The sequence below is a fragment of the Mandrillus leucophaeus genome, unplaced genomic scaffold, assembly GCF_000951045.1.
Source record: "Mandrillus leucophaeus isolate KB7577 unplaced genomic scaffold, Mleu.le_1.0 Scaffold1144, whole genome shotgun sequence".
In the NCBI taxonomy this organism is placed as follows: domain Eukaryota; kingdom Metazoa; phylum Chordata; class Mammalia; order Primates; family Cercopithecidae; genus Mandrillus; species Mandrillus leucophaeus.
The window spans coordinates 303501-321268 of NW_012099699.1; the positions used below are offsets into that span (position 1 = coordinate 303501).

At 36.9% G+C, this 17768-nt stretch overlaps 1 protein-coding gene across 2 annotated transcripts in view; it reads left to right on the forward strand.

Annotated features, from left to right (window-relative positions):
* ARHGAP18 (Rho GTPase activating protein 18) overlaps positions 1-17768 on the forward strand; it is a 161665-nt gene that overhangs the window by 117757 nt on the left and 26140 nt on the right. For both annotated transcript variants that reach the window (XM_011997440.1, XM_011997448.1), the window contains exons 6-10: positions 395-560; positions 3058-3149; positions 7434-7511; positions 10981-11140; positions 13066-13148. In XM_011997440.1, the coding sequence (XP_011852830.1) occupies positions 395-560; positions 3058-3149; positions 7434-7511; positions 10981-11140; positions 13066-13148 (579 nt within the window). The remainder of the gene's footprint in view (positions 1-394; positions 561-3057; positions 3150-7433; positions 7512-10980; positions 11141-13065; positions 13149-17768) is intronic.

Sequence of the window (17768 nt, forward strand, 5' to 3'; positions counted from 1 at the left end):
CCCTTCCCTTTCCCCCTTTTCTTCCCCTTCCCCCTCATGGATTGTGCTTGACTTCTAGCCTTCCTTTTCTGAAGGTCACTTAACTAGAAATCTTTTTCTCCATTGGGCTCACTGTCTCTCTTGTCCTCCGAGCCACTGGTATTAATACTCCGAGTTTGCGGTCCGGTCCCATTCATTGTCTGACAGACTTTGAATGTTGACTCTTGAACACTCCACAGCTTTAGGGGTCGTCGTCATGACAGGATCACTCTTCATTCTGTCTGGAGAAATTGTACTGTGGCTTTTCTTGTCACTTATTCTGAGTATAACTTCTTTCTGTAGCTGGTTTTTTCTTCTTGCATTGCAATGGAGGTTAGATACTGTAAGCTTTTACTATATTAATGATGTTTTTTAGAGTTTCAGATTGCCAAAAGACAAAACGGGTACCACAAGGATTGGTGACCTCGCACCTCAGGACATGAAGAAAGTTTGCCATTTAGCTCTGATTGAGCTGACTGCCCTCTATGATGTATTGGGTATTGAGCTGAAACAACAAAAGGCTGTGAAAATCAAAACAAGAGGTAATCGTGAAATGATAAATTGTTGCATTTATTTCTCAAATCACAAGGATGGACTTGACTTTTTAGCAGTGTTTCTGGGAGACAGGGAAAAACACCTACAAAATAAACCAACACTTGAAGACGTCTAAAGTTTGTATTCTAAGATGTTGCCTTCAAAAGTTTTGTAACTGGATAGAGATACACTGTGTCCTAAACTATAGAGAATAAAGGCATAATGAAATAATTTAATTCTCATAGAAGGAAAATCTGAAACAATCAATTGTAACTCATGTGCTTTCTCCTTTAAAAACTATATATTTAAAAAGATACATATTTGGTGCACATACTTATTTCCAGAATCAGGTCTTGAAAAATGACTTTAAGACTGTTGATTCTCAGTGACTACTTTTGTTTATTCATTGGATAGAAAATAAATAGGCCAGTTAGTAGTCTGCTCCTTTGTTCCTCGACATTCTAATTTTACCTATTTTGCAAAGACATTCTTTCCCCTATTAAGAAAATACCACCATTGTGACACAAGAATAGCACTAGACTGTACTCATCATGGAAATGTGGAGTGGTTTTGTTTTTTTTTTGTAAGTACCTTGCTTTATCCATTAAATAAACAGTTTATTTTTTTATGATATAATGGAGAACAGACACCTCTTCAGTTTTTGTTTCTCCAGTAATTTATTGGTCTTGAAATCCACGTAATTCTCTGTTGACAAAGCTTTACTTTAGGATTCTTTGTCCTCTTATTTAACCTTAGAGGTACCTCCTAAAGAGAAACCAAGAAGGAGGATTATGGAATTGCTATGGTAACATTCACAAAGACGAGTATTCACCTGATTTAGGTTTTAGAGGCAATTACTCTGTAGGACTGAAGTGTACCTTCCCTTCTTGTCCTGTCATGCTGGGCCCCAGAAGACCTCATTCTGTGCTTAGTTCCTTTGAGTATTTAAGCTTAAAGCCTAGGATGGTGAATTTCTGAGTTAAATGGTGCTCTGTTTTTTCCGAAGTCCATTGTTGATAATGAAGACTTAAGATGCTTTCTGAGAAGCTCATCACAAAGTCTTCTCCAAACATAAACTAGAAATACAATTTCAGCAGTTGTGGGTCAGTGCCCAAGATTTTTAAAGTGGCTCAGAGAGTTTTTTTTATTTTTTTATTTTTTATTGGTATGTTTTAGAATTGCATCCTGGCAAAGAAACATTAAATTGTTTATATCAAGGCTATCACAGTTAATAGACTTTCTTTCCATTTTTATTTAATACCTGTTTGTCTTATCCAAGATACTGATTTTATGTTATACCCTAGACCCCTGGCATTTTTGAGATTACATCTTTTCTGAATTCCCAAACTGGAAAGTTATTTACTGGGTACTGGTATTCTTTTGAATGGCATCTCGATTAAGTGTCACAATATCCAATGTCTGTCCTCATACCACAAGATAATCCCCTTTTTCATGTTCACAGATGATTTTCGCTTCCATGCTGGTGTGTGTCATAGAGGAAAAAGTTATCACTTTGGTGCTAACCGTCCACTTAGTGATGGGGGCAGGGTGGAAGTGCTGGTAGAAGCCACGTTCATACCAGACTCAAGGCATATGATTTTAATTGAGAAAAATTGTAAATTATTACCGTCATTTTTTTCTGGAGCTATACAACCACAAATTTAAGTGTATACAACCACAAATTTAAGAGTAGCAAGTATCTGTTTTCTAAAGAGAAACATTTGTAGAACAAGATCTTAATCTTGCCTGATTTCTTAGAAAGCAAATATTTATATTTTGCTGTATTGTAAAATGTTCAGTGTCTATTTAATGTGGAAAAGACGAATGATATTTGCTTTTTTTTTTTGGTGATAAAAAGGTGATGGCTCTGTCACTGAGGCTGGAGTGCAGTGGTGCAATCATGGCTCACCATAGCCTCAACCTCCCAGGCTCAAGCTATCCTCCAACCTCAGCCCCCCAAGTAGCTGGGACTATAGGAGCCTGCCATCATCCCTGCCTAACTTTTTTTTTTTTTTAATTTTCATAGAGATAGAGTCTCATTATGTTGCCCAGGCTTAGGCTGGTCTTGAACTCCTGGGCTCAAGCAATCCTCCCACCTTGGCTTCCCAGAGTGCTGGGATTACAGGCATAAGCCGCTGCACCTGGCCAATATTTGCTTTTAAGTAAGAATTTTTAATTTGATTACATTTAGTAAATTATCTGGATATTTTTCATGCTGTCACAGTACTCTGTTTCTCTTATGCAGCAGTTTGCACTTTTGTAATTATGTTGATAATTATTCTCAATCATTTGTTTAGCTGTCTTTCCTTGCTACATGCCTCTATAAGTCAGGGCCAGGATTTTGCTATTGGCCACCATATATATAATGTTGAGATGCTGTCATTCACTTAGTAGTTGCTCAATATATAGTTGTCTGATTGACAGTATCAGAAATCTCATGCTTTAACATTTTTATATTAATATTTTTATATTAATATTTTATAGATTGACAATTTTTTCTTGCAGATTCTGGTCTTTTTTGCATTCCATTGACAGTGCTATTAGAACAAGATCAGAGGAAAGTGCTAGGAACTCGAATACCCTTGATCTTTCAAAAAGTAAGTAGGCTTGGATCGGTCAGCATAGAGAGAACATACTTAAGCTAATAGTGGTTTTTTGTATTCATATTATTATAATATAGTTTTCCAATTGATATACTGTCATGTTTTGTACTTTGATTTTCTATTCAGGAAGCAAATTTGTTTCAAGGGCTCATAAGTTTTATATTCATGGTGATGCTTTCTGTGTTATTACTGTAACTGTGATTACCTGGCATCATTTTCCTGTCTTATATTAGCTGGCTTTGTATAATTGAGATTTCAATTCTATAATACATAGGAGTGGGAACTGCTTATAAATTTCTAGGGAATTGCATCCTTATGAATATTTCATGCCTGTGTATATTTCCTAAGCTTTTCTATTTACAGTGAGGATGTCCAATTTAATTTACCAGTGCCTATTTCCAAAGTAGGCAAAGAAACCATAAAGTAGAATTAGAAAATGATTGCTAAACTATTAAGTCACTTGTGTAGTCAACACTCAATTATTCATAAGGGGATTATCTGTGGCAATATAAAAATTTCCATGCAACCTCTGAGCCATCATTGTTCAGAAACACAGATTACATTTGAGAAAAGCTAAGGAACGCACAGAGAAGAAGACAGGTCAACTCAGTTGCGAACTACCCAAGCTGTAGATTCTTTGCTGCAGCCCAGGCATATCACAGTTTCTGAAATTTCTTGGGACAGTAGAAATTGATTTGCAGTTAATTGGCTTAGCAAGCTCATCCAGTACTAAGGCTCAATCTACTTGGCACTTATTCTTCCGCTCTTCCAAACTAGTCAATTCCCTGTCTTACCTACTAACATTTGGTGCTTTTTTCCTCTCATATCTACCACTACCTTCAAACCTGCATCTCATTATTTCTCCTGACAAACTTTTTTCTACACAGTTTATCCCACCCATCAGCCTCTGCTAGCCACCGTGTGCAGAACATGTATCTATGGAGAGCTGTCAGCAGTACCTGTGATTAACAGGAGGAGGCTGACAAATACAGGCTACATATTCAAATTCTTCTGTCAGTAACAGTTGCAATTTACTATATACCAAAGCCTATACAAAGCAGGGATCTCAGCAGCATCCTTTCCTGGGTCAAAGTTCTCCAGAGAAACAGAAGCAATAGGATATATTTAGAGTGAGATGAAGAGATTTTTTTTTTTTTTTAAATTGGCTCACACAATTGGGCTCACAAGTCTGAAATATGTAGAGCAGGCTAGCAGACTGGAAGCTCAGGCAAGAGTTGATGCTACCATCTTGGGTAGAAAAGCTGCAGGCTGGAAACTTAGGCAGTGTTTCTTTGTTGCAATCTTGAAGCGAAATTGCTGCTGCTTTGGGAAACCAAAATCTTTTAGGCCTTCAACTGTTTGGATGAGGCCCACCGCATTATAGAGAGTATTAAATAATTTTCATTACTCAAAGTCTACTGTTACAACAACAACAACAAAACCTGTCACTGCAACATATAGACTGGTGTTTGACTGAACACCTGGGCACTATAGCCTAGCCAAATTGGCGCACAAAATTCACCATCACACCACAGAAATACAGCGAGCTTCAGTTTCTGTGGAGGTTCAGTGATGCCACGTGATCTGCCTGAGGATTGCATCCAGTCTATTAAGAAAAATCTCCCTTTGTCATTTTCTCTTGAAGTTTTTATTTATTTATTTAGTTGGTTATTTTACATTTTTGGTCCCTTAACATTCTGCAGACTCTGGCTGTCTATCTGTTTGAAGGATTGGATAATGGCCCTAAAGTATTTTTGTTTCTATAAAAAATAAAGGAGCATATAAAAAGTTTACTTGTAGATAACACTCATCTGTTTGCATCCCCTGTGAATTTTAAGCAAAAAGTCACAATGATCTATCACAAAAAAAGTTTTGATTTATCGGCTGACAACTCAATTAGGTCTTATCTCTGTTTTGTTAAAGGGGAAAAATTAGAAACGACTAATTTGCAAGAAGATTCATTACCAGTCTTTAGAGGACTATTTTTTTGAGCTTATATACCCAGAAAGGGCACTAACAAAGCTTATCTAATATCTATGAACCTTTATCTGTTATATTATTATTTTACTCAGAGGTACATTGTTTAAACCTTGTATTCTTAGAAAGGTGGGGAAATAGAAATATTGCTAATTTTTAATCTATGAGAAAAGTCTGCCTTATAACCTAATTATCAAATCTAGTGTTTTCACTGTCAAATGAATCAGCCAACTCAGCCATACTTTGTGTCAGAGTCTGTATTTTCGTTTCATTTTTCAATTCACATAAGTATGTAATATATATTTTGAGAAATGCTATGAAAATTACTGATAAATTACAGAACATAGGTAAATTAGTCAAAACAGCATCATTAAAACGTATGGGTCAATGTAGTTATTTTTCATCTCTATTTTAATCCTGATAAGAAAAGGAAAGCTATAAAGTATTATTTATATTTTAATAATGCAGTGTAATGTGGTAGCTAAAAATATGTTATTTTCAGAGCGAGATATATGAGAAAACACGTGGCATTCCTTCTGAGGATATATGTACATAACTCTCTTGGGTGCTGGTTTTTAGCCTTAGAGAATAATGAAAAGGACTCGAATATTAAAATGCAGAAATTATGCTCATTCAGTTATTTAGAAGTCACAATCACTTTTTCCTGTGTACTTAATAAAAGTGAAAGGCATGTATTGCTGAAAACTAATTTGCTCCAGCAGCTAGCATACAATTGTACATTTTGTTAATAGGACTAGAAACATTTTAAACATTTTATAAGATCACATAAAATGAAAATTGGCTATACATTGAATATTGGTTAAATTTGGTTTTAAATGCTTTATTTTGAATAACGCCCATCTGATCTAAAATAATTCGCCTAAAATTTTTGCTGTGGGTTTTTATCCAGTGTTACTCAAAAAACGTGGTCTTGGAAAATACTCCAGAAGAATTTTTAAAAATCCTGTACTGCTTTGTCTGATCAAAGATGCTTCTCTTTTCCTAATAATCCTTAGGAGAATTTTGAGACTACTATGCTTAATTCTTATCTGACTTCCTCAATATCAGTGCATTCCTTGGCCATAATATAACCCAGGAATAGAAGAGGCGAAGTCTTAAAAGAAAAGTTGACATCTCTTCCAGTGTCCACATCCTACAATGTATCTAACTTCAGAATATCGAGACAAAGGTCAAAAGACCTCATTTATGATGCCAGGTTTTGCTCCTAACAGACACTTTTATGTGCAAGGGGAAAACAGTAAGCTCTGGGTAGTTTACAGAGTCTTGTTTAATCATTAAAAGAGGCTTCCCTGAATTTTTTTTTTTTTTTTTTTTTTAACATTCTTTTGATACTCTAGAAGATTTTATGCCTTCGGGCATGCAGAGAATATTATAGTAAGATTGTGGATGAGTGAAGAATAGGTCTGTCTCTTATAAAGTAGAGAAGGCAATTGTGAAATGAGAATGGGTGCCAGGGAGGAAACCCTGTATGATGCTAGGAAATGCCTTATATTTAAACGAGGACATGAAAACTGATTTTCTTAAAATAGCAGAATATGTTCTGTAAAGGCTTTGTGTACTGCTCAGGGAATGCCTACTCCAAGAAGATCACTTTACCAAGAATCTGACCACTCTTTTATCTTCTTCTTAGCCTCCAATAGTCATTGTAATTTCTCCATTTGCCTTATTTTTGCGGGTTTCTGCTTTTTTAAAAAACAAAAACAAAAATGCTTTTTGTGGGAATCTGGAGTTAGATCAGTGTATTCATTGGGCATCAGGTATGACTTAGAGGCCATATACAAGGACATTTTTCTTTGTTTAACACCAAAGGCTTAAAAATGAATATTTGCAAACACTTTTTTTTTTTTCTGCATGTCATAAATAATTCTTTCTTGGAACAAGCTAAAAATGAGATGTAAATATGCAAATATTAGATTTTCATAAGATTTATTTGATTGCAGAATGTAGGTTTCTGGAAAAGCAGAATAAATAGATGTTCTTAGTTGCTTTTAAACAATGAGCATCTTTATTCTCTGTTTGTTTGGAGTACCACAGCTGTTGTGTGAAATTACACACTTCTGTTATAAAGTAGCATAAGGCCCAACTTTTTCTAAATTACAACAAAAGTTTCTGGACTTACTGTTTTGAAGGACAGTGGTAGTGCAATAGCATTCAAAACCTCATAAAATCCAGTTTACACGTCATTGTAATCAGTTCTATTTACATGTGAAACAGATGTTAAATTTGGAATTGTACCTGTTACAAATATCGAAATTAGAATGTTTCTCTGTTTATGCACAGCTAATTTCTCGAATTGAAGAGGGAGGTTTGGAAACCGAAGGCCTCTTACGAATCCCTGGAGCTGCCATTAGAATCAAGGTAATCTCTGGGTTCTACTAATTGTAAACATTTTATTGTTTATTTACATTTATGCATTTTAAAAGCTAAAAAAGCTTGTCCTCTCCACCCCTTTTTTCCATTGTTAGTAAAGTAGATAAAATAAAACAATAAAACCTTTTATCATTCAGTTTAGTTTTTTTTTACAGTCCTGTCTGGTTTTTGTTTTTCGTTTTTTTTTTTTTTCGAAATCACCATATTACCTATAATAATACTATGACAAGAGAATGTGATGAGTTAAAATATTAATGGCGTGGGGATAGTTGTGATAGATTTGGCCAGGATGAGTAGTAGCAATTGAGTTTACAAAAGTCAGGGCTGGGCACGGTGGTTCACATCTGTAATCCCAGCTCTTTGGGAGGCCAAAGCGGGAGAATTGCTTGAGGTTAGGAATTCGAGACCACCTGGGCAACAAAGTGAGACCCTGTCTCTACAAAAAATAATTTTAAAAAATTAGCCAGGCACTGTAGTGCTCACCTGGAGTTCCAGCTACTTAGGAAGCTGAGCGGAGAGGATTGCCTGAACCCGGGAGTTCCATGTGGCAGTGAGCTCTCATTGTCCCACTGTACTCCAGACGAGGTGACAGAGCAATAAGACGCTATTTCTTAAAAATAAAAAACACTTTGGGAGGCCAAGGTGGGCAGATCATGAGGTCAGGAGTTCGAGACCAGCCTGGCCAACATAGTGAAACACTGTCTCTACTAAAAATACAGAAAATTAGCTGGGCATGGTGTTGGGCACCTGTATTCCCAGCTACTCAGGAGGCTGAGACAGGAGAATCACCTGAACCTGGGAGACAGAGGTTACAGTGAGCCAAGATGGTGCCACTGCACTCTATCCCAGGCAACAGTACATGACATTGTCTCAAAAGATTTAAAAAAAAAAAAAAAAGCCAGAATCATAGACTCCAGCAGATGGGGGGCCTTGGCATCCTATGCATAATTAGTCTTAGTGAGCAGGTCAGACGAGACACTCTCAACCACCTTCCTAATTCACACAGTTCCCTGTCTTGCTGCGTCCAGGGTAGCCTGAGTCTGGCTGGTGAAAGAATAATTCCCAGACTTCCCAATTTGAGCCCTACCTTCTCCCATGCCTTTTCTTCTCTCTGGATGACATTTCTTTCCTACTGTTCTGGGGTACCATGTATCCTCCTGCTGTCATCTTTGTGCCTCACTTTTTGCTCTGGGGGATGAAGCTTCCAATGAATGCATGATAAACATGGAATTACCCTACAGGGGATGCATACTACATATCCCCTCAGGGGATTTAAATGTCAAGGGGACTCAATCTTGGAATTGTAGCTGTATCTGGAAAGCAGCCATTAACTATTCACTTTTACCCGATCTTCCAGATTCACCTTTACCTCTGCACTGAGATAGCACAAGTAACCACTGCCCATATCCAACGCATTGTCTTCCTGAATTTGAAAATCCAAGAGAAAATAGGAGAGAAGAGAGAGATTCTGTCTTCACTTTCATGACATTCTTTATGAAATCTTTAGAACTGGATCAGGACTAAGTATTTCTTGGAGAGTACACACTGTCCTGGCCTGCTTCTAATGGGCTGTGGTGTGGCCAGGATCGGAATTACTCTTTATACATTTCACAGTTTGCATCACCTGCTTATTTTGATAAGTTGCCTTGATTTAGGACACCAGTTTCGACCTCCTTGGCTCTTACTGCATAGTGATCTCATTTTAATAGGATTTGAGTAGCTTGCTGTATTCGGATCATAAGCTTCCACTTGTGTCTCCTGGGTTTGGCGTCTGATATTTAGACGTCCCTGAAATTGTGGTATTTGTAAGTTTTATAGCTTGTCATTCTCTCACTTCATATAACACCTACGGCACATTCGCCACTAGTCAGTCATGGACATTGTGTGGTTCTGAGACAAGTTCTAGTAAGTACATTCACTAACAAAGATATAGTTCCTCAGAAACAGGTAACAAATATAACTTCATATTACCCATATCAGCAACATAGTCCTCAATTCACCGTTGAAAGCACTCAGGCCCTCACTAGCAGACTGCGATGGCCAGCTCACAGGAGGCAAAAATACATTTACTTAGTACAGAATAGTGAATATAATGCAGATTTTACTTTGCAATGAGAAGGCTGGCAGAAGGACAAGTTTAACTAAGTGTAATTTCTAAGAAGGCCAATTAAGTGGATTCAGCTGGCTCAACTCTTCAACCCAGCCTGTTGTCATATGCCAAATTATGCAGCAGCTGGTCCATTATAAATAATTTAAAAGATAATATGCAAAAATTTTGGTTGTCTCTTTTCTCCCTGGCCCCACCAAATTTCTCTGTACTATTCTCTCTCCCTCTCCCTCCATTCTTTCTGTCTCTCTTCTCTGGATGTTCCTCTGTTGTCCTTTCCTCCCTCATTCTTTCCCTCCATGCCCCCTCTCTCTCCTCTTCCTTCCCTCCCTATCTCCCACTCCCTTTTTCTATCTTTTCCTCCCTCCTCTTTTTTTCCCTCCCTCCTCTTTTTTTTTTCCTCCTTTTCTCCCTCCTTTTCTCCCTTCTCCTTTCCTCCTCCCTATTTATTTTTCTGTCTTTGCCCACTCCCCTTCACCTATTTCATCAATTACAAAAATAATTGAGGGTAGAGAATGGTTGTTGTGTTAGGAAGAGAAAATGTAGTAATTTGCCTTACAAGAAAACAGAAAACATACTTTGGGAGAATGGTTTTATGTAATAGAGGAAACTGACAGAAACTTGTGATGATTTTTAACATGGTAAGATTTATGTATAGTAAAGAAGTATACAAAAAATAGTAATTACAGAACTCAATTGGTTTATTAGTAATAATTTGTCTGACAAATATTGTAGAGTTCTGAGGTAAGTGAACTAGATATTTCTAATTCTGCATGGACTCAGATTGTTTTCCGCAGCTGGCAGCAGGATGGCTGTGCGTTAAAGACAGGTATATTGATGTATTTTCATGCCTCGTTTGCTTTAAAATTAGGTTTTCCATTTCCCATAGGTGACTAATAAGAGGTAGCCTTCTGTTTTAGGCCCAGAGATTGAATATGTATTTTGTTATGTAATATACTTCCAAATAATTTAAAACATACTTCTTTTTTAATGATTTTTTTCTTAATTTAATGAAGATTTATAATATGTAGATGAAGCCCCAAAATGGAACAATTATTTTAACCAAATCTCTTAATTAAAACTTTATTAGTTACAGTTTGTGGAATGTCCAGGAAAAAGTATAAATTTTAAAATGTTTTTTGGCCTTAGGTACAGTTTTTTATTGGTAAAGTACGTTTGGATTAGAGGAGAGGAGTAGTTTTTTTCTGTGTAAAAGAAATACTGACTTTCGGTAGTTTGCTTTGTCTTGTCTAAAGAGCAGAATCTCTTGAAAGTGAAAATGTATCATACTCTCAGCAAGAAAAAAATGCACTTATAGCTGCTTTTTTTTTTTTTTCCTGTGCCTATCAGAATCTTTGCCAAGAACTAGAAGCAAAGTTTTATGAAGGGACTTTTAATTGGGAAAGTGTCAAACAGCATGATGCCGCCAGCCTGCTGAAGCTCTTCATTCGGGAGTTGCCTCAGCCATTGCTCAGTGTGGAGTATCTCAAAGCCTTTCAGGCTGTCCAGAGTAAGTGCTATCCCTCTTTGAAGCAGTCCTTCTGCTGGTGCCATCTATGTTAATTGTTTTAATGACATTTGGCATCACAAAGAACGTAACCAGACGTATTTGGGTGGACATATTGACTCAACTGATGTCAGTGGGTGCTCAGCTGCCATGCATTGTTTTCCGTTTTTCTTATAAATATGCATTTCTGAGTAAACAGATAACAGAATGTTCTCTTTGGGTACAGATTAATTGTATGCCATTTAAGCAATACAATATATTTCACTGTTAAAACCTGGAAACTTCACGTTTCTCTTATAATAGAATGAGTCATGTAAGATCTCTGATACAATTTTTTTGCCAAGTGTTAAAAAGCAACTCTTACTGGAGAAGTTGTGGATGAGCAGTTATTATAAAAGCACAAGGAGAAGTGGTAGGGTCCGTGAGCATTTCTTGAAAAATTAAATTCTGACATTGTCATGCAGAAATGTGGAGCAAAGCATTTTGCTGCCTCATTGGTGGAAGGTCACAAGCTGCTTCCTATGTACTGCCGCTTTGTCATGTTGGGCAAGTTACACATTAGTGTCTCTAATAGTTCTCAATTCTTTTTCCAGTGAACCCACATCTTATAAGGTTTATCTACTGACCTAATTATCCATTTTACACCTAGAGGCCATGAAGAAAAGTAAAAATGCGATCACTGCCTTCAAGTAACTGTATCTTTATCTTTTAAACAGGGACACTTATGAGAATGAAAGAGGGGCACTATTAATAATTATGGTGAGCTCCCAGCACTTTGGGAGGCTGAGGTGGGCAGATCACTTGAGGTCAGGAGTTCGAGACCAACCTGGCCAACATGGTGAAATCCCGTCTCTACTAAAAATACAAAAAATTAGCCAGGCATAGTGGTGTGCACCTGTGATCCCTGCTTCCCTGAGGCAGAGAATTGCTTGAACCCGAGAGGTTGAGGTTGCAGTGAACCAAAATTGCACCATTGCACTCCAGTCTGGGAGACAGAGTGAGACTCCGACTCAGAAAAAAAAAAAAAAATTGCAGTGAGCTACAGTTTCAACCAGAACCGCCAGGCTATTCTTAACACATACAATATTGAGATGGTTTCATGAGTCATCTCGTATCATGACATTTCTTCAGAATTTCTAGGAGAGATGAAACTGAAATCATCTTCTGTTTAAAGTATTTTTTTCTTAACATGTTTCTTCTTTAAACAGAATAAATTACCTTATGCTGGAAATACTTTTTAATGTTTAAATTGTGCTACGTTGCATACATTTCCTGGATATGGATTACAGGACCAAATTTATTGCTGAAAAGAAATGCTGGAATGATTCTAAATATCCATGAGTATTACTTAAATAGGGTAAGGGCTGCTGAAAATGATAGCATCAATGATAATAATGCACCTCTTAGACTGTTGAATTGCTGCTTGGTTTTCTAATTTATTCCACAGGCATTTAGAAGCACCTATCGTGTTCCAGGCCGTATTTTACATATTCCTGTCGGAATTAATGGACTCTTACCATGCATTTGTTCACTCGCCATTAAAAGAAACAAACTTCACTGTTACAGACGCACCCTGATACCATATCGTGGAAGGTCCAATCCTCTATGTCTTTTCATTGGGGAATAATTATCATGCAGAAGTTAAAATTATTTCCAAAGCACTGTTGTGTGTCTGCAAACATAAGGCCGCGCGTCATATGATCACAGTTGGAAGTGAGCATTCTGAGAGAGAGGAAGCTCCTAACAGCAGCTGCTTTTGCTGATCCCCCACAAACACACTCTCAACAAGGCTTGCTGCTCAGTCGTTGTGTCTTAGATTTTACAGTCATGTTTATGCCAAATAACTTTTTCCTTAAAAAGTGAAAAAAGAAAGTAAAGGAAAATGTTCACTAAAGAAAAGAGTTCAGATTTATTTAATTTTTCTACAGATCTTCCAACCAAGAAGCAGCAGCTACAGGCTTTGAACCTTCTTGTCATCCTCCTACCTGATGCAAACAGGGACACACTGAAGGTCAGCTCGGTTAATTTACATTAAATATCCCTTAGAACTAAGCACAGTAATTTTTCACTATTTGTTGCAAAGCAATAAGATGTGTATCTTGGATATGGTCATAAAAGTCTGTAAAGAAAAAAGCCTACTTTTAAGGACAGAGGGTGAAAGTCTTTAACTCTTTATTTATGAGGTTATGTTACTAATATTTTTAAGTTTTTTTTTAAATTTTCACTATAACATTTATTCTTCCAAACCAGATGATTGAGGTTCATTGGTTAATGGAAACATGGGTGGTTTTTAGTTTTTTTCTCCTCTTTTTTTTTTTTTTTTTGCATTTATCAAATTGTATTTAATAAGCAGTTAGCAGCAGTAAGGTAAAATATAAATGTTTAAAACAAAAATTCTAAAGCTCATCAAATATAACCCAGTACTACCTAAAGATATTACAATTTGTAGTTAGAAATGGTAGATTTTGAAGTAAGTCATAATGGTGATTTGATACATTTGTTAGCCAAAATATAGACCAACTCAAACAAATTCTAGTTATTTCTCTAAAGGTTTATCCTGGGTTTCTGATTTATATCATCATTTTGAAGTGATTTGGTCTAATGTTTATATGACTTAATACCATCTATTGTAAGTGTTGTCAGAAGCTCTTATAATCAGGGATTGTGCCACACTGATTTATTTTCCTTAACAGCAGAGTTTATAGAGTTTATAGTGTAGTTGCAAAAGATTTAATTATAAACTCTTAGAAAAAGAAAAAAATTAACTTAGTAAAAGTATTATCTTAAGTTTTGCCCTTGCCGTAAAAATATTTTTTATATGGGTAGAGGGCTTCTTTACCCTCTTCATTTTTTTTCTATTTAAAATGAAATCTCCTCATGAAAAGAACTTTCAAGTTAAGAAAAAAAATTTACTACTTGCTACATCTTGGAATTTTTTTCTCTTAATTCATTAAAACTCCTTGAATTGTAACTGCATAACTGATAGTTCTTTAATGCCATAGAATGAATATTATTACTCAACTTTTCTTGATGAAGCAGCTTATGAGGATTACTGGAGGTAAAAATGCTATGTCTGCTACAGGAGAACTTCCAAAGGGCTATTCCCTTTCCTAAGTCAGAAAAAAAGCCCTTTGCTTCACTGGTTGTCAAATGAATAACCCAGAAGGCAGCATTAGGTTTTGGTTCAATTTGCTTTTGAGACAGAGGTCAATTCAGAAAGGGTTATATTTGAAGCGTGTGTGCCCAGGGCTGCTGTGTAAGTGTGTGTAGACTATGGCTGAGACAGGGGCATATGGCCCAGGACAAAGTGGGGCTGATGATCCAACATGTCCCCTGCTTGTCAGCAGTGCTCCCAACACAGGGCTTCAACTACTCAGAAATAGGGAGGAACATCTTTTTCTTACTCATTGACTTTTTCTTGGCACATCTTTGGGTGACCGTCCTATCAATGACCAGTGTGCGGTGAGTATTGCAAGACTCATGATTTACTTAAGATACCCCTACATTCAAATGAGTTCAAGTCGTTGTGGGAGGAAGCACTCAATTCAATATGGCTGCTTTGGGTGTGACTGATCTGGAACTCTTCTTTGGACTTTGCCCTCGAAGTCCCAGGCATATTCTTTTAAAAAAACTATTAAAAAATATATTTAAAATTATAGGATAGTTCTTACATTTTGTGTATGAGGCTATTGGAAACATAATTTTTTAATTAAGGGGGAGGAAGTACTATTTTTGGTAAAAAACTGGAAGATGCAAACAAGTAATTTTACATGTTTACTTAAGCTTTAGTGACTTAATTAGCCAGCTCTGCTGAAGGTTTCAAACCAGAACTTTAATAATAGAACATTTTAACAAGAATGCCATATGTGCAAAGAATAAGCCATAAATTTAGTTCTGTAAAAGGGAAGGGAAACTCCAATGCAATATAATTTCAGGAAGCCTAACGCAAAATTCCCTGACTTATCCAGTGCTAGCAACACGCCTTCAGTTGTCATCTGAAGGACAGAATCACGTGCATGACTTGTTTGGAATATTGCTACAGCAAGTCTAAGGGTTAGGAGGCACCATGTTAAATACCATATCTTGGTGTGATAGTGAAGTGACAGGTGTGTTTGGGCAAGCTACTTAACCACAGTTACTTTATTTTATTTTTTTTTTTGAGACAGAGTGTCGCTCCTGTTGCCCAGGCTAGAGTGCATAGAGTGCAGTGGCGTGATCTTGGCTCACTGCAACCTCTGCCTCTCGGGTTCAAGCGATTCTCCTGCCTCAGCCTCCCAAGTAGCTGGGACTTCAGGCGCACGCCACCACACCCGACTAATTTTGTATTTTTAGTAGAGACGGGGTTTCTCCATGTTGGTCAGGCTGGTCTCGAACTCCCAACCTCAGGTGATCCGCCCACCTCGGCCTCCCAAAGTGCTGGGATTACAGGCGTGAGCCACCGCTCCCGGCCCACAGTTCCTTTTTACTTTGAATTATGATGCATTTGGACAAATAATCACACCTACCTTTGACTTGGAACCATACTGAAGACTGATTTTACGATAGCAAGAGGGGATCCATGTTAATATAATTCTTGACATTTATCTTTCTTGTAGTTTTAAGAAGCTCATTATATACATTATCTCAATCCTTCCAGGCTGAGAGATAAGTATTCCCATTTTACAAATAAGAAAGCTTTAAAGAGCAGAGGTATATAAAGGTTTAACATCATACCCAGCTAATAAGTAAATGTGCTGGGACTCAAACCTGGCTTTTCAGAGAGTGAGGCCAGTGATAGATTGATACCACCAGGATCGTGATAAAGTAAATACTTTTTGAAACAGGAGAAGTTCTCATGAGTGTATAAAGAAAATGTGATAGATACACACATACACACACACACACACGCCATGCAATACTACTCAGCCATAAGACAGAATGAAATAATGGCCTTTGCAATAACTTGGATGGAACCAGAAGCCATTATTCTAAGTGAAGTAACACAGGAATAAGAAACCAAATGTTGCATGTTCTCACTTATAAGTAGGAGCTAAGCTATGAGGATGCAAAGGCATAAGAATGATACACTGGACTTTGGGAACTCGGGGGAAGCATAGGAGAAGGGTGAGAGATAAAAGACTGCATACTGGGTACCTTGTACAGTGCTCAGGTGACAGGCGCACCAAAATCTTAGAAATCACCACAAAAGAACTTACCCATGTAAGCAGAAACCACCTATATCCCAAAAACTATTGAAATAAAAAATATATATATAAAAAGGGGAAATTCTTAAGGTTCAGATAGAACATTCTGCAGTTCCTTCAGCAAGGGCTGGGCTAACATTTCGTTAATTTTATATCAACTGTCTTATTCTCTAGTATTCTGGTAGTAATATTTTGAGTAACGTTATTACATATGCACACCACAATTAAAATGGTTTATTACCTAATCTCTGTAATTTATGCTTATAAAGAAAGAGATACACTGGTCCCTGAACAATTATTCTGGTCTCTGTGGAACAAAATTAAATATTTTTTCTAAACTTCAATTAATCTTTTGTCCTCATTTGAGAACATGTTGTTTTATATAATTTTATGCTTGGATTACAATTTAACTTCCTGAGCACTGTACTAGAAATTAGATACATAAATCTCATTGTTAGATATTAAAGCTCTGTCCTTAATTTGTTTCAAATTTTCAAGGTCTATATAGCAGCTAAACTTGATTCAAGAGCAACCTGTTAGAACTTACAGTAACTTTTTTTTCCTGAAATTCTTTGAAAGACACTTTTTTCCTTTTTCCATTTTAGTATAGTATATTTGGCTTTTTTAGGGTAGGGATTTTAGGCTAACTGTGAAAAAATGATTCTTTTAGTAGTTAAGAATTTAGAAACAAAAGCCAGATAGACATGTAATTAAATTTTCTCAGGGTTTGCTAGCTGTATGACCACCGGGAAGTTACTTACATTCTTCAAATGTTGTTTTCTCATCTGTAAAATGGAGGTGATTACAGCGTCTGTCTCCAAGTTAGGATTAAGTAATCTCTATAATGTGCTTCATAAACTGCCTCATTCATAGAGAACATTGAATACCTGTGCAGTTATTAGTTACTGTTGTTCTAGAACAAATGAAGAAGGCAAAAGAGAAATCTTAAGCCCTGTTAGAGTAGGGCGACCTCAGCTGCCTTTATCTTTTGGAGAAGGTAGTTTCAGAGGACAATGAGTGTCTGCAATAGGGGTGGATGTACGTGGCATCAAGCTGAGCATAACCTAACCTGTTCTGATGAAAAGTTCCTTTCTTTCATTCATTAAAAAAAAAAAATTCTCAGCTGAGTATGGTGGCTTATGCCTGTAATCCTAGCAGTTTGGGAGGATGAGGTGGAAGTATTTCTTGAACTCAAAAGTTCAAGACCAGCCTGGGCAACATAGCAAGACTTTGCCTCTATGAAAAATAAAAAAATTAGCCAGGCATGGTAGCGTGCACCTGTGGTCCCAGCTACTCTGGAGACTGAGGCAGGAGGATCACTTGAGCCCAGGAGTTTGAGGCTGTAGTGAGCTATGATCTCTCACTGCACACCAGCCTGGGCAACAGAGCAAGACCTGGTCTCAAAAAAAAAAAAAGGGGATCCATGTTAATATAATTCTTGACATTTA